Source organism: Bos javanicus, chromosome 1 (assembly GCF_032452875.1).
Source record: "Bos javanicus breed banteng chromosome 1, ARS-OSU_banteng_1.0, whole genome shotgun sequence".
Taxonomy (NCBI): domain Eukaryota; kingdom Metazoa; phylum Chordata; class Mammalia; order Artiodactyla; family Bovidae; genus Bos; species Bos javanicus.
Window position 1 is genome coordinate 149,272,649 of NC_083868.1, and position 15,466 is coordinate 149,288,114.

Consider the following 15,466-nt stretch of genomic DNA (forward strand, 5'->3'; position numbering starts at 1 on the left):
AAATTGACTTCCCTGTACCCTCATGTCATATCTGTATAACAAGACATGATGCATATTATTATTAATTAATGGAATTATTACCTAAATATTCAAAGTAAAAATGCTGAGACTTCCCTCGTGGTCCAATGGTTAAGCCTTCACTTTCCATTGCCCGGAGAGAGGATTCAGTCCCTGGTTGGGCAGCTAAGATCCCACATGCCTTGTGGCCAAAAAACACCAGAACATGAACAACAGGAGCCAGTATTATAACAAATTCAATAAAAACTTAAAAAAAAAAAAAGCTAAATACTAACCATCATGACAGAGTCTCAGAATGGATAGACTCCTTCCTTCCACTCACCTAAAGCTCTGCTTCAAGCCTGTGAGATGACTGGGGCATTACTTTTAAGTCTTATGGTGAGTTCTTAATGGCTATCACACATTTGCAGGATTAAATGGGAGGCAGGGGTTGAAAATTAGGGGCAGCATATGAGTAGCTTATGGCAGAAAGTGAAGAGGAACTAAAAAGCCTCTCGATGAAAGTGAAAGAGGAGAGTGAAAAAGTTGGCTTAAAGCTCAACATTCAGAAAACGAAGATCATGGCATCCGGTCCCATCACTTCATGGGAAATAGATGGGGAAACAGTGGAAACAGTGTCAGACTTGATTTTCTGGGGCTCCAAAATCACTGCAGATGGTGACTACAGCCATGAAATTAAAAGATGCTTACTGCTTGGAAGGAAAGTTATGACCAACCTAGATAGCATATTCAAAAGCAGAGACATTACTTTGCCAACAAAGGTCCATCTAGTCAAGGCTATGGTCTTTCCAGTGGTCATGCATGGATGTGAGAGTTGGACTGTGAAGAAAGCTGAGTGCCGAAGAGCTGATGCTTCTGAACTGTGGTGTTGGAGAAGACTCCCGAGAGTCCCTTGGACTGCCAGGAGATCCAACCAGTCCATTCTAAAGGAGATCAGCCCTGGGATTTCTTTGGAAGGAATGATGCTAAAGCTGAAACTCCAGTACTTTGGCCACCTCATGCAAAGAGTTGACTCATTGGAAAAGACTCTGATGCTGGGAGGGATTGGGGGCAGGAGGAAAAGGGGACGACAGAGGATGAGATGGCTGGATGGCATCATCAACTCGATGGACGTGAGTCTGAGTGAACTCCGGGAGTTGGTGATGGACAGGGAGGCCTGGTGTGCTGCAATTCATGGGGTCGCAAAGAGTCAGACACGACTGAGTGACTGAACTGAACTGAAGAGTAGCTTAAAAGTTCCAGTACAACTTTTGTTTTTATCTTTGACTATATGTCTGTAGTTTATCTAAAATGAGAGTTTCCACAGTGATAGTGTAAAATTTTTTGGAGTTTTAGAAACTATCTAAATGTTAGCTTGTGCCTATTTTTGGCTGTTGAAAATTTAATTACTGTATGTCCCTGTTCACAAGAAAATTTAGATAAGTCATATATATTGGCAATTTTTGTGCATATTTATATGAGCATTCATCAGTTTTAGTGGTAAAGGTGGAAAATCATTGTCATTTTTGTTTTTTAAACCAGCCTATGTTAGTTGGATCTGGAACACCTTCAGTCACACCAAACAATGAGACTGTCACTTCAGGTGAAGACCATATGTAAGCACAGTCTGAAAATTTTTGCTTTTGTTTTAACTTAAAAGGTATATTAATCTGTGTCCTTTAAACTTGTCTTTTTTTTTATTTCCCTGACTTCTCTGCCTGAAGACATGCATCTGTTATAACAACCTGATATGACCCATTGTGGTTGATTTATATAATGTGGGCTGTCAGTGTTAAGAATTGATATAAACTGTATTAAAATCAGAGGGTTGATAACATTCATTTGATAAGGTTGAGAACTTACTGTGTGCAAGATACTGTTGGAAAATCCTAGAAAATACTCTCTAAAATGTTTAGTGAAGAGAATGTCCTGTTGATAATTACTAGGAAGATATTTTGGAGGCTGTATGTGATATTATGGTTCAGCCTTAGGTATTAGCAATTTCCAGTGGATCTGGTTGTTGAAACTGAGTTTTTAAGAGACAGGTAGATACAAGAAATAAAACTAGTAAGTAGCAGTAAGTTTTTTATATCATATTCCTTTATGGACCAAAGACCCACAAATTTTTCCCGCCGCATTTCTTAAATGAGTTGTAGTAACAGTTGTTTTGCATATTTTTGTGGACTCTTTCAGACTCTTTCATTGGGGGAATTGTTTTAAGTTTAAATAATAGCAGCCTATATTTTGATAGCACTTATGTGGCAGGCACTGTTTTAAGAGCTTTTTATGTATATATAAACTCATCTAATCCATTCTTCTTTCTTTGAGATAAATACTATTATATGCATTTTACACGTAAGGAAGCTCAGATACAGTGCAGTTGACTGTGCCCAAGGACACAAAGCTCATACACAGCAGAGCCAGAGTTTAAACCAGCAGTCCAGTTTAGAGCCCACACTCAACGGTACTCCAGCTTTGCAGAGTGCTAGACTCTTATACTCTTAAAAAAAAAATTTTTTTTTAAGTACCTTTTACCAGTCTCAATCTCACTTTAACTTAAATTGATCACCATTGTAATAAAACCTTTCATTTTGCTTTTTAACATGTTACAATTAATGCAACATTGATTTTTTTTTCTAAACCAGAAGTTTTTAAAAAAATTACTCTTGATAGCATGAGTAAGTAATTATTAATAAAATAATTTACTCAGCACTCAGGTATCTCTTGACTAAAGTTGTGGAAAGTTAACTTTTCTGCATTAAATTCTCTGCTAGTGTGTGTTTGCATCCAAAAGTTGAATAATATGCTATCTTTATTCCAATTTAAATGTTATTCTGGGTCACCTAGAAGTTTATTATTCACAAGAAAATCATTTGTTTGTTTGTTTTATCAGCAGACGCAGTTTAAATTCTGCGGGCCCCTTTGTAGTGCCTGATCACCTTCGGCAGGATATAGAAGAATTTGAAGCTCTGTATGAACAGCATAGTAATGAGTATGTTGTCCGTAATAAGAAGCTGTGGGACATAAACCCAAAACAGAAATGTTCAACTCTATACGAGTAAGTGTCTTAACATTCCAACTATTACATTGAGGCTGCCAGTAAAAGATCTTAAGTTGTTTTAAATTTGTGTCCCTTTCTATTAAAAGAATCTGTGTTTGGCTTACAAACTCGGGGGAAGAAAAGTATTTCTATGGCTTTTGGTCATGTATTACACAAAGTTAATTGGAGATTTTTAACTATTAAAGATTTTTTTTAGAACCCTAATGTTTATTAGTTGCGTCAGTTTGTGCTGCTAATGTAGATTCTTTGTATTTCCAAAACTGTCCTAGTGTGTCCTGATAGGAATGATAAATGAAGCTTCCAGCCATAATCTTTTATCATGAATTCCACAGTATATATTGGACAAGGAATAGTATGATTATTTGCTCTCATTGTCTTTATGTTGATATGATATGTTCATATGTTGTTTGGTGTCTCCCTAGCCCAGTGACACTTCATGTGGCTTGGTGAAGTGTTACCCTTCACTGGGAAGGGATACCAGGATCTGGTGACTACTGCTGAGAGAGCTGTCCAGCTGGGATGTAGTACAGATACAGAGCCCTGTATTGTATTGTATTGTACTGAAAACTTGGCCTCCTGACATTCATCTAGGAAAAGATTTCCTTTTAAGAAACTGTGGGCTGAATTACATTTGGTTTGAAAATGTGAATGTGAAACTAACACTAGGGGACTTCCCTTGTGGTCCAGTAAGGTTAGGACTCTGCAGGGGGCACAGGTGTGATCCTTGGTCAGGGAACCAAGATCCCACATGCTGTGTGGCCAAAGGAGAAAAAAAAAAGAAAGAAATTAACACTAAAGTCAAGTCTGAGTGGGGTGGATAGAGTAATAGAGTTCAGGAAAATCTAAAAAGCATTTGCTTTTCTTTTTTTTTTTTAAGCTTGGGATTAATAAGTAGTACATGATGCTTTCTTTAGGGAAAAAAAGTGAGGGGCTGAGATCTGCAATAGAAAATTAATTTGTAAGCGAACTCCTGGAAAACCCATCACTCATCTGTAATTTGGTTATTTTTTCTATTTTTCTCAGTTGCATTATTCCTCTTCAGTTTAGTTACATGCCCTTGGATCCCTCTTCATAGTTTTTCTTCAGAGTTGAAGTGCTGAACAAATCATATTCCCAGAGAACTGGATGACAACCTGGAATCAGCTGTAAAACTATACTGTTACTGTTGTTCAGTCACTCAGTTGTGTCCGACCCTTTGCGATCCCATGGACTATAGTCGTCAGGCTCCTCTGTCCCCGGGGTTCTCTAGGCAAGAGTACTGGAGTGGGTACCCATTTCCTTCTCCAGGGGCCTATACTAGTATTTCTTAAAACATGCTAGACTTTGCTTCAAGCATCTGAACTGAAGCTAAACTGTAGTTTTCAGGAGTTTGCATCTTAAAGACTACATTACCTTTATAAGTGGTAATTAAGTAACTTTATGAGAAGAAAATAGGTTGATTTGTGTATTTTGAAATGGAGTTTATATCTTATAATAGGAGAAAGTCAAGAAGTTACAGGAAGTCACACCTCAGAACTTAATTCTTTCTTTGAATTTTCAAAAATAAACACGTAATGATCATTAGTTTGAAGATTATTTTTTAATTGGCCAATGGATAAAAGAAAAATGAAACTAAACTTTTGTATCTGAAAAGAATATTGAGTAGAAAGCATAACAGACATGGAGTTAAGAATATTGGGATAACTGCTTTTTTAATTGACTTAAATATTTTACTTTAAAGTAGGGGATTGGACTGATTTGTTTTCAGTGACCCCCTTCATTCTAATATTTTATGATACAGATAGTTGAAGTATATGGTATTCTGCATTCAGATAGTATATGGTATTATACTATACTATTATAGTATATGGTATTATACTATACATTGCAGATAGTATATCTGTTATGCAAGTAGTATATGGTCTTCTGCATTCAGTTTTTCCTAAAACAATTCTTTAATGGTGTTAATTAGTCAAGATTTATTAACTAGTTAAAGTGGAAGGTTTCAAAAAGAAAGTAGAAAATGTGATCCTAGCATGCAGCTTACAGATAGCAGGAGAGTGAAATTGATCGTAGGTTGAATCACAGTGTGTTGCAAATAAAAATAACTTTGTGAAATAAGATTCATGTTTTTTCTCCATGTCAGTTTTTGCCTACCAAAAAGAACATGGTGGTTCTTACTTGCTTGTCATGCTTTCTTCCAAGAAAGAGGCAGTTGGGTCCTGATCTTTAATCTGCTTCTTGAAAAAAAGCGAAAGGAATCATGAGCATGGAGAAAACAGTGGTTTTTCAAAGGGACACACCTGGAGCACTAGGACGGGAATGCCTTATGAAATATTTTCCCCATTTCTACCGCTTGGCCCCGTGCCGACAGTGACGTACACGGGTACTGTGGCAGTCCATCAAGGGCCGTTGAAGACACTTATAATGGTCATCGTTCAATTATGAAAATCATATATCTGATAAGGGGCTAATACCCAAAATGTATGAAGAACTGAGGCAACTCAGTAGCAAAAAAAAAAAAAATTCAGCGTAGAAATGGGCAGAAGATTTGAATAAACGTTTTCCCAAAGACATACAGATGGCCAGCAGGTACATGAAAAGATATTCCAAAGACTTCCTTGGCAGTCCAGTGATTCTCCGCACTTCTAATGCAGGAGGCGTGGGTTTGATCCGTGGTCAGGAAGCTAGATCCACATGCTGCAAATAAAGATCTCACATGCCACAACTAAGACTGCTGCTGCTAAGTCGCTTCAGTCGTGTCCGACTCTGTGACCCCATAGACGGCAGTCCTAGCCAAATAAGAAATTTTTTTAATCCAAAAGCAAGTATTAAAATATATATACATATTTTGAATAATTAATCACAGCTTATAAAAAATAACTTTTTAGTCTTTTTTTCCAATTTAAAAGGATTATTTTCTGGGGAGTAAACTTAATTTTATTTATAGTATAATTGATTACAGTTAGCCTTTCTCAGATTTAATATGAGTATAATATTTTTGTTGAGAAGATGTTCAGGTCAGTTAGAAATGAAGTAATATTTTGCTTTGGGGGAAATTTTGAGAAATATTTTCTTCAGAAAAGCATGTGTAAGTACTTCCTTAAAATAACATAAGTATTTTCTTGCCTAGTTATTTCTCTCAGTTGTTGGAGGAACATGGTCCCTTGGACATGAGTAACAAAATGTTTTCTGAAGAATATGAGTTCTTCCCAGAAGAAACTCAACAGATACTAGAAAAAGCAGGAGGCTTAAAAGCGTTTCTCCTGGGATGTCCTCGTTTTGTTGTGATTGACAACTGTATCGCATTGAAGAAAGTTGCATTACGGCTCAAGAAAAAGAGAAAGAAGAAAAACATTAAAACAAAAGTAGAAGAAATTTCAAAAACAGGAGAGTATTTACGAGTTAAACTACCACTGAATCCAACTGCTAGGGAATTTAAACCAGATGTAAAGTCCAAACCAGTGTCTGACTTACCTTCAGCACCAGCTTCTGAGGACGTGAAGCCTCAGCCTGCACCTGCTAATTTTCCCCAATCAGCTCGTGACACTGGGAAGCCAAAACCAGTTTTCGATAATTCTTCCAGATCAGTTTCTGAGGATGAGAAGCCCAAAGGGATGTCTTCTGATTCTCCCAGGCCAGTCTTTGAGGATACCGGTCACAAGCCGGTCTCCTCTAATTCTCCCAAACCAGTTCCTGAGGAAGTGAAAGCGACCTATTGGCCTCGACCCCAGTTGGTCACAGGATACTGTACATATCTTCCCTTTCGGGGATTTGACATTACCCAGACTCCACCAGCCTTCATCAGTGTGTTACCGACTTTGCCCCAGTATAGCATTTACACCCCTCTGGCCAGTGTTCCTACTGAGTATCACCTGCAAAGACCAATACCAGTGGTGCCGTCTTTTGTAGCCAGTGACATAACGGAAGTGCATTTTGAGGCTCATCATTTCAGTGCTGAGAATGCCCCTGGTACCCAGATTGCCTCCGAAACACAGATCCTTGAGGAATCTTTGGAAACACCAGTGAAGTCAGAGTGCAGCTCTGATGGTGCTGATATAGCCCAGAGTGAGGCTAGCAGAAACGATGACTACTGTGGCGATTCTGCCAAATGGGAAGTAAATCCAGAAAGCACCAATGAAGTAACAAATATTCCATGTACACAAGTGGTTGCTGTACAGGTAAGACTAAAGTGAGAAAGTCTTCTTGATATCAAAGTTAAATTTCCCTCTTAATTTTTCATTGTCATTGTATTTACTAAAATCCTTTAAAATAATGGACTTTATGAACCCTTTTGTAGGGCATGACTGGTAATGCCAGAAGGAATTTTGAAGTGTAGTAAGCAATACCCTTCATCCTATCCAAGTTTTGCACCAGTTGAGACATAAAGCAGTAGAATCAGCAGATGGAGCCAAAGCACCGCCTTGATAATTAATAAAAGTGCAGTAGGATGATGTGGCTCTTTTCTCTAGAGAGTGTGTGTCCCAAGACTGAAACCCACGACTTAGCAGCTTCCCTGCCTCGTTCACAGCAGTGCTGGACTAGAAGGCCTTCCAGCTTGGGTGCTTGCCCCCAAGACAGTGCAAGGAGGAGGAACGGGAAAATGTGCTCTCTGCACGGGCAAGTCCCAAGAGAAAGAGAAAAAGAAAAGAAAGTCAGGGCTGCACACGCCCAGTTTCTCCTCTCAAACCAGCAGGGGAGTGAGGGAGACACAGGACACAACCAGATGGAGAGCAATGAGGGATATGAGTAAATGTTCCTTCCTAGCAAGCTCAAGAATAAGGTTTCTCTGTCAGGTCAGATCAGATCAGTCGCTCAGTCATGTCCAACTCTTTGCGACCCCATGAATCGCAGCACGCCAGACCTCCCTGTCCATTACCAACTCCCGGAGTTCACTGAGACTCACGTCCATCGAGTCAGTGATGCCATCCAGCCATCTCATCCTCTGTCGTCTCCTTCTCCTCTTGCCCTCAATCCCTCCCAGCATCAGAGTCTTTTCCAATGAGTCAACTCTTTGCATGAGGTGGCCAAAGTACTGGAGTTTCAGCTTTAGCATCATTCCTTCCAAAGAAATCCCAGGGCTGATCTCCTTCAGAATGGACTGGTTGGATCTCCTTGCGGTCCAAGAGACTCTCAAAAGAGTCTTCTCCAACACCACAGTTCAAAAGCATCAATTCTTCAGCGCTCAGCCTTCTTCACAGTCCAACTCTCACATCCATATGTGACCACAAGAAGAACCATAGCCTTGACTAGACAAACCTTTGTTGGCAAAGTAATGTCTTTGCTTTTGAATATGCTATCTAAGTTGGTTATAACTTTCCTTCCAAATTCATACAATTTCTCTGTAGTTAGCTTTATAAAGCATGAATGCATGAAACTGTTACTGGTTATCCTGCTACTCATTAAGTTTTTTAAAAGCTTTCTAGAAAGCTTTGAAAAATTATGTTAAGAGTAATGAACCAAAATAATTTTCACTTTTACAAGTTCCAAATGATACTCTTTCCTGTTACAAACATTTGTAGAAAGCATAGAATGTTATCTAAACTGGCAAAAAAATTAAAACCTTGAAAGAATTATAGGCATGTTTCAAAATGTTATCAAATGATGAATTTATTTTACTAGAGCGTTTGAGACAGATTGAATGTGTTTGTTTTGCCCCAAAGGTGTCTTGGAATATAACACATCAGGAAGTCAATACTGAGCCATATGGTCCTTTTGAGGCACAACAGGTAAGTCAGAACTGTATTAAACTGTTGAAAGTTTTAATTTTCATTACTTTAAATGGGAATTATGAACTTAGAACTATTTTGAAGCAAGTTATTCCATATAAAACATCACAGAATAAGCCTTGTTGTTTAGTCACCAAGTCATGTCTGATTCTCTTTGACCCCATGGCTCCTCTGTCCATGGAATTTCAGGCAAGCATACTGGAATGGGTTGCCATTTCCTCCTCCAGAGGATCTTCTCCACTCAGGGACTGAACCTGCATCTCCCGCATTGGCAGGCAGATTCTTTACTGCTGAGCCACCAGGGAAGTAGAATAAGCTTTAGAACATAACAAAAAAATTATTTTATTTTTATTGTTCAGATTTGGAAAAAAAGAGGCAAAGTTGTTTTTTTATCTTAACAGCTTTATTGTTTTAATGGGTATAATGAGCTTGTATTTATAAATAAAAGCTTATTCACATGAATAATACAGAAATTATAAAAATCTTAAACACTTTAAGGATGATTCAATTAGAAAATTTATTAATATAAGTACTGTGTGATAGATCTTTAAGGGAAAAGTCATTGGATGAACTCCATAGATGCTGAAAAGGTATTGCATAAAATTCAAGTTTTTTTCTTGACTTAAAACTCATAATCAAATGAGAATAGCTGAATACTTCTCAGCATGCTTTTATCTTTCCCTTTTAAGCCAAACCCCATCATCCTGCTTAAATATTGTATATCATCATTAATATTTATTATTATCCTGGAGATATTGGTTGATAAAAGTAGATAAGAGAAAAAAATAAAATTTTAAAGGTGGACGTGTAAAATATCATTATTTATAGAGGCCAAGACTGTGTCCCTGTAAAATCCAAAATGATCAATCAAAAACCAATACCAAAATGTAAGAGAATTCAGAAACACAAATGGATAAAATACCTTTCTGTACGTAAACAACCCATTGCAAAACATAGTAAAGGAAAAGATTTCATTCTCAGTAGTATCAAAAAATGTATTATCTTGTGAAAGAAAACTTTGAAATGCTACTGAGAGACACACAGAATACTTAAGTAAATGAGAAATGTGCAGTGTGCTTGAATAGGAAGACCTAGTATTAGAGGGATTGGCTTTCTAAAGATTTTAATTTAACACAGTCTCAAAACAGACATGAATAGAATGCATGTTATCTTTTGCTACATAACAATGTCTCTGTCAGCAGTTTAGGGCATATGAATTAATGCATATTACCAAGCTGCAGTGTGATTCTTTTGCTGAATTGAGAATTAAAATAGAAATAACTAAGATCTGAAACCATAAAGGCTTGCTCATGGGTTCATCATCTAGTTGATTATTTAAACATGGACTGTATTCATAGTGCCAAACTTTCAGTCTGGACGACATAAACAGCAGACTGGTGTGTGTGGTCAGCTTGGCCATAGTTCACAGTTCTCTGACAATGAACAAAATTGCAGAACCTCAGTTCCCTGCCTTTGTGCGCTTGGGAGATGCTAACGTGCTGCATGAGGTTCAGGGGGTGGGAAAGGCGGGCCAGGTGTGAGCGCCTGGCTGAGATTCCCAGGCCTGGCTGCCGGAGCCCTCGTAGCTGGGCGGAGCAGTTGCCTGCAGCTGAGAGGAGCTGCCAGCATCTGACAGGTGCTCCGTTCACAACAAGTGTGTGACTGACTGCTGCCCGTCTCGGCAGGATGCAAGGCTTACAAATACATAAACACTGCCCATCGCTTGCCAGCATTTCACAGCACAGTATGACTTCTGTTTGCTTTTTTTTAAAGCTGTCCAGGAGACAGTTACATAACTGAAAATAATTTTGTGATAATATTTTAAGTCATCTTTTAAAAATAATCAGCAACCGTCTGTTTGAAATGCTATAAAAGTAGGGCCAAAACTAATATGTCCTATTTATATCTAATGCATGCATAATATTTGCAGTTCTTAAAGCCAATAAATAGTTCTTGATGTTAATTGTGGAGGATGATAGTCATATCAGACTATTTAATACTAAACCCTTCTAAAACAAATATTCAGGGCTAATTATGGTGCATATTGGAAAGTTTCCTTATGAATTCCAGTAATACGAATAACTTTTTAAAAAAAGAGCTGACTTTGCTAAACAATGTAAGAGATTTTAAATTCTTGAATTATTGTGACGTTTTCCTTGTAAATTTTCATCTGCCTTATATCCCCTTTTGTTTATCTGAAGAGACATTTCAGAACAAGATCAGAAACAGGCTTTTAAAACTACTTTTAACAGGTAATTTTGTATTATATTTGTAGGGGGGTATTTCACAGGTTGAAAAGGAATACCAGGTTTTACAAGAGCAGCTTAAGGAAGCATGTGAAAATTATGAACACAGCAATGTCAAGGGCTCAGAAGAAACCAAGGACTTGGAAGAAAAGTTGAAAAGGAATGTTGAAGAAAATAAGGTAATCCTGTCTGAAACCTCTTTTCAGTAGCATGCGGCATCATTCACAGAATTGTGCTTGTGTAGCCTCTGTTAGCTGAGCTACTGCGTTGTTGACTAAACAAAGGATTCTTTTTCACTGTTGCCTGTTTCACAGTTTTTATGACGTTAGAGTGACAGTGTTTTTACTTGCAGTGTTTTACAACTTCTCCAAGTTGTCGTGTAAGAAAAGGGCTGTGAATCTGAATTTTCATTTATCTGTAACTTGGTTTCCTTGATTAGCTAAAACTATTTCCTGGTAAATTCCAAGTTAAATTCTTCTTTATAGTGAGAGTAGTGGTGTAGCACTAGAGGTTCCATATGTGAGGCCTGGAGACAGACTGACTGGGTTCAGATCCAGGCTTAATTCTACACTAGTTCTGTTCTTGGGCAGACTGGTGTGTGTGGTGTATGTGTAACGTCTCTGCTTTAGTTCTGTAGTTTGGGTAATAATTGCTCCCATTTTATGGGGTTAGATTATTACTCTTTTTTTAATTTTCAAATTTGTTTTATTGCTGCACGTGGGCTTTCTCTGGTTGTGGAGAACAGGGGCTACTCTCAATTGTGGTGCACAGGCTTCTCACTGTGGTCGCAGCACACAGGCTCTAGGGCACAGGTGTTGTGGCGCACCAGCTTAGTTGCTCTGCAGCATGTGGAATCGTCCTGGACCAGAGACTGAACCCATGTCCCCTGCGTTAGCAGGTGGATTCTTATCCACTGTACCACCAGGGAAGTCCTCATTGTGGTTTTGATTTGCATTTATCTCATGAAGAGTAATATTGAGCATCTTTTTATGTGCCTGTTGGCCATCTTAATGTTTTCTTTGGGAAAATGTCTATTCAGGTCTTTTGCCTATTGTTTAATTAGGTTGTAAAAACCGAAGTCTTTGTACAGAGATGAAAAGGGTCTGTTAGTCCGTTTAAGAAAGGAAGAATTTGTTCCAGAAGTCTGAATCATTAGCTGAGGTCACATATTAAATAGAAGAAAATTAGCTGTGGGACCTTAATCAATAAACTTACTTGTTGAGATTTAAGTATACCCAGAAGAAAAGGGTTGTTTCATAGAGGTGACCTTTATCTCACTCCTTAGGACATGTTTTCACTTGGGATGAGACTGGGGAGATTTTAAAAATTAGAAGGAACCAACCTTTCTGCTCAGTTGCCCAGTTGAACGAAATCTTCCTGATTAGGAAGAGGGGAAAATGAGCGAAAATAAAACCTTTCACAGAGACTGAGAATGCTAATTTGGATAAGCTACTTGGGGGACTTAACAAAACATTGTTGTAAACTTCGTATTGTGTCAGGAAAATTCAGTTTTAATAAACCTGTATGAGAATGCCTGTGTCCACCCAATTAAGTGATGCAGACAGATGCAGACACAACCACTTGATTTGTGGTGGTCATCTGGTGAGTGAGGGCTTCCCTGATAGCTCAGTTGGTAAAGAATCTGCTTGCAATGCAGAAGACCCTGGGTTGGGATGATCCGCTGGAGAAGGGATAGGCTCCCCACTCCAGTATTCCTGGACTTCCTTGTGGCTCAGCTGGTAAAGAATCCGCCTGCCAGGTCATGGAGACCTGGGTTCAATCCCTGGGTTGGGAAGATGCCCTGGAGAAGGGAAAGACTACCCACTCCAGTATTCTGGCCTGGAGAATTCCATGGACTCTATAGTTCATGGGATTGCAAAGAGATGGACACAACTGAGCGACTTTCACTTTCACATTTCACTTTCTGGTGAGTGAAGTTCCTTTCTTTCTGGTAGAGTCTTGTCCAGCTTTATAAGCTCCTGGTTTGACTGGGTCCTGTGTTTGTGCAGTTCATCAAGACTTCTTTGTACACAGGACCAAGAAATGTACAGTAAATGAGCACCCAGGGAGGAGGGCTGTGAGAGAGCAGCAGCTTTGATCAGTGGGCTTGGGCTCTTGACCTACTTCTTAACTTTGCTGAGACTCTGGGCTTGGTTCCATGGGGTTGTGCTTAAGAGTAGTCAGTCCATTTTTTAAAAAGAGCCATTATTTAGTCCCTCAAATTGCAGACCTGTTAGGTTAGTAGACTTTCCATGCAAAATGTATACCTGTTTCCTTTTAGGATAAATTGTTTCACCTGAGTTCCTTAAGTTGTTTATAGAAAAGAGCAAGTGAGATTTAGCTGTGATTTTATTTATTAATTACGATTATGCTCATAATTCACTTGGAGAAAAATCTTGTATAAATATAAATTTTTACTTTTGTTGATCTTTCCCTTGGCCTTTGACTCTCTCGATCACTAAGGTTATAAGTTAGTATTTTTACTTAAATTTTGATTCCACGTTTAGCTATAATTAGATGCAGCTTTATAGAGAAGAGAGAGGCAACCTGTAGCAAACCATCCTTAAGAACTTGGGCAGTACAGTCAGACTGCCTGACTGGTGACCCCAGCCCCACCACTTAGTGGCTTTGGCACCTAAAATAATTTACTCAGTCTCTTTGACCCTCACTTTCCTCATTAATAATACAATCTGTACTTCATAGTTTTGTGAGGACTCACAGCGGGTGATTGAAAAGGGATTGGGGAGTGGCTCAAGATAAGTATAGTAGGGGAAAGAATTGCCCCACCCAGAATGCTGTAGTGCCTTGTTGAGAAAAATAACTTATTTACAAAGCATTTGAAGAATGCTGAGCATTTACAAAGCATCAGTAAAGATCTGGGCTAGCTATTGTGTGTAGCTGATGGAGTATGATTTTCATGAGCTAGAAATGGCCTTTAATAATTAGCCTAGCTAATTCTCTATTCCCTGCCAGAGGAAAATAGCAATTCTAAAGCCAGAGTCTCCTGTTGTTCTTAAAGTACCCTTGTTCGTAGTGAAGCAACAATCAGAACTAGACATGGAACAACAGACTGGTTCCAAATAGGAAAAGGAGTACATCAAGGTTGTATATTGTCACCCTGCTTATATAACTTATATGCAGAGTACATCATGAGAAACGCTGGGTTGGATGAAGTACAAGCTGGAATCAAGATTTCCAGGAGAAATATTAATAACCTCAGATAGGCAGATGACACCACCCTTTTGACAGAAAGTGAAGAACTAAAAAGCCTCTTGATGGAAGTGAAAGAGGAGAGTGGAAAAGTTGGCTTAAAACTCAACATTCAGAAAACTAAGATCATGGCATCTGGTCCCATCACTTCATGGCAAAAAGATGGGGAAACAGTGGAAACAGTAACGAAGTTTATTGTGGGGGGCTCCAAAAATCACTGTAGATGGTGATTGCAGCCATGAAATTAAAAGACGGTTGCTCCTTGGAAGGAAAGTTATGACCAACCTAGATAGCATATTCAAAAGCAGAAATATTACTTTGCCAACAGAGGTCCACCTAGTCAAAGCTATGTTTTTTCCAGTGGTCATGTATGGATGTCCCAGAGTTGGACTGTGAAGAAAGTTGAGTGCCAAAGAATTGATACTTTTGAACTGTGGTGCTGGAGAAGACTCTTGAGAGTCCCTTGGACTGCAGGGAGATCCAACCAGTCCATCCTAAAGGAAATCAGTCCTGAATATCCATTGAAAGGACTGATGCTGAAGTTGAAACTCCAATACTTTGGCTGCCCGATGTGAAGAACTAACTCATTTGAAAAGACCCTGATGTTGGGAAAGATTGAGGGCAGGAGGAGAAGGGGACGACAGAGGATGAGATGGCTGGATGGCATCACCAACTCAATGGACATGAGTTTGAGTAAACTCCGGGAGCTGGTGGTGGACAGGGAGGCCTCGTGTGCTGCGGTCCATGGGGTTGCAAAGAGTCAGATATGACTGAGCGACTGAAATGAACCGAACTGAACTTGGAACTGACAGGTCATAACTGGTTGCCATATTGCTCAGGGGCATATGTTCTCTCTCTCTCTTAAAAATTCTTTATTATTATTATTATTATTATTTTTTTTTTTTTTGCTATACTGGGTCTTCATTGCTGCACGGGCTTTCTTTAATTGCAGCAAGTGGGGGCTACTCTCTAGTTGTGGTACGCGGGCTTCTCATCGTAGTGGCTTCTTGTGTTGCGGAGCGAGGGCTCCAGTAGTTGTGGTTCCTGGGCTCCAGAGCACAGGCTTGTTATTTTTGGCACACAGACTTAGTTGCCTTGAGGTATGTCGGGTCTTCCTGGACCAGGGATCAAACCAATGTCCCCTGCATTGCAAGGCGATTCTTAACCACTGGACCACCAGGGAAGCCTTCTGTTTTGTTTTATTAAGGTAAAGTTCACATTTAACCACTATAAAGTATATAGTT

The 15,466-nt window shown here is 39.0% G+C and overlaps 1 protein-coding gene across 13 annotated transcripts in view; it reads left to right on the top strand.

Moving 5' to 3' along the window:
- TTC3 (tetratricopeptide repeat domain 3) overlaps nt 1-15,466 on the top strand; it is a 119,888-nt gene that overhangs the window by 78,194 nt on the left and 26,228 nt on the right. For all 13 annotated transcript variants that reach the window (XM_061424707.1, XM_061424750.1, XM_061424703.1 and 10 more), the window contains 5 exons: nt 1,540-1,613; nt 2,891-3,055; nt 6,171-7,218; nt 8,701-8,766; nt 11,042-11,191. In XM_061424707.1, coding sequence (XP_061280691.1) covers nt 1,540-1,613; nt 2,891-3,055; nt 6,171-7,218; nt 8,701-8,766; nt 11,042-11,191 — 1,503 coding nt within the window. The remainder of the gene's footprint in view (nt 1-1,539; nt 1,614-2,890; nt 3,056-6,170; nt 7,219-8,700; nt 8,767-11,041; nt 11,192-15,466) is intronic.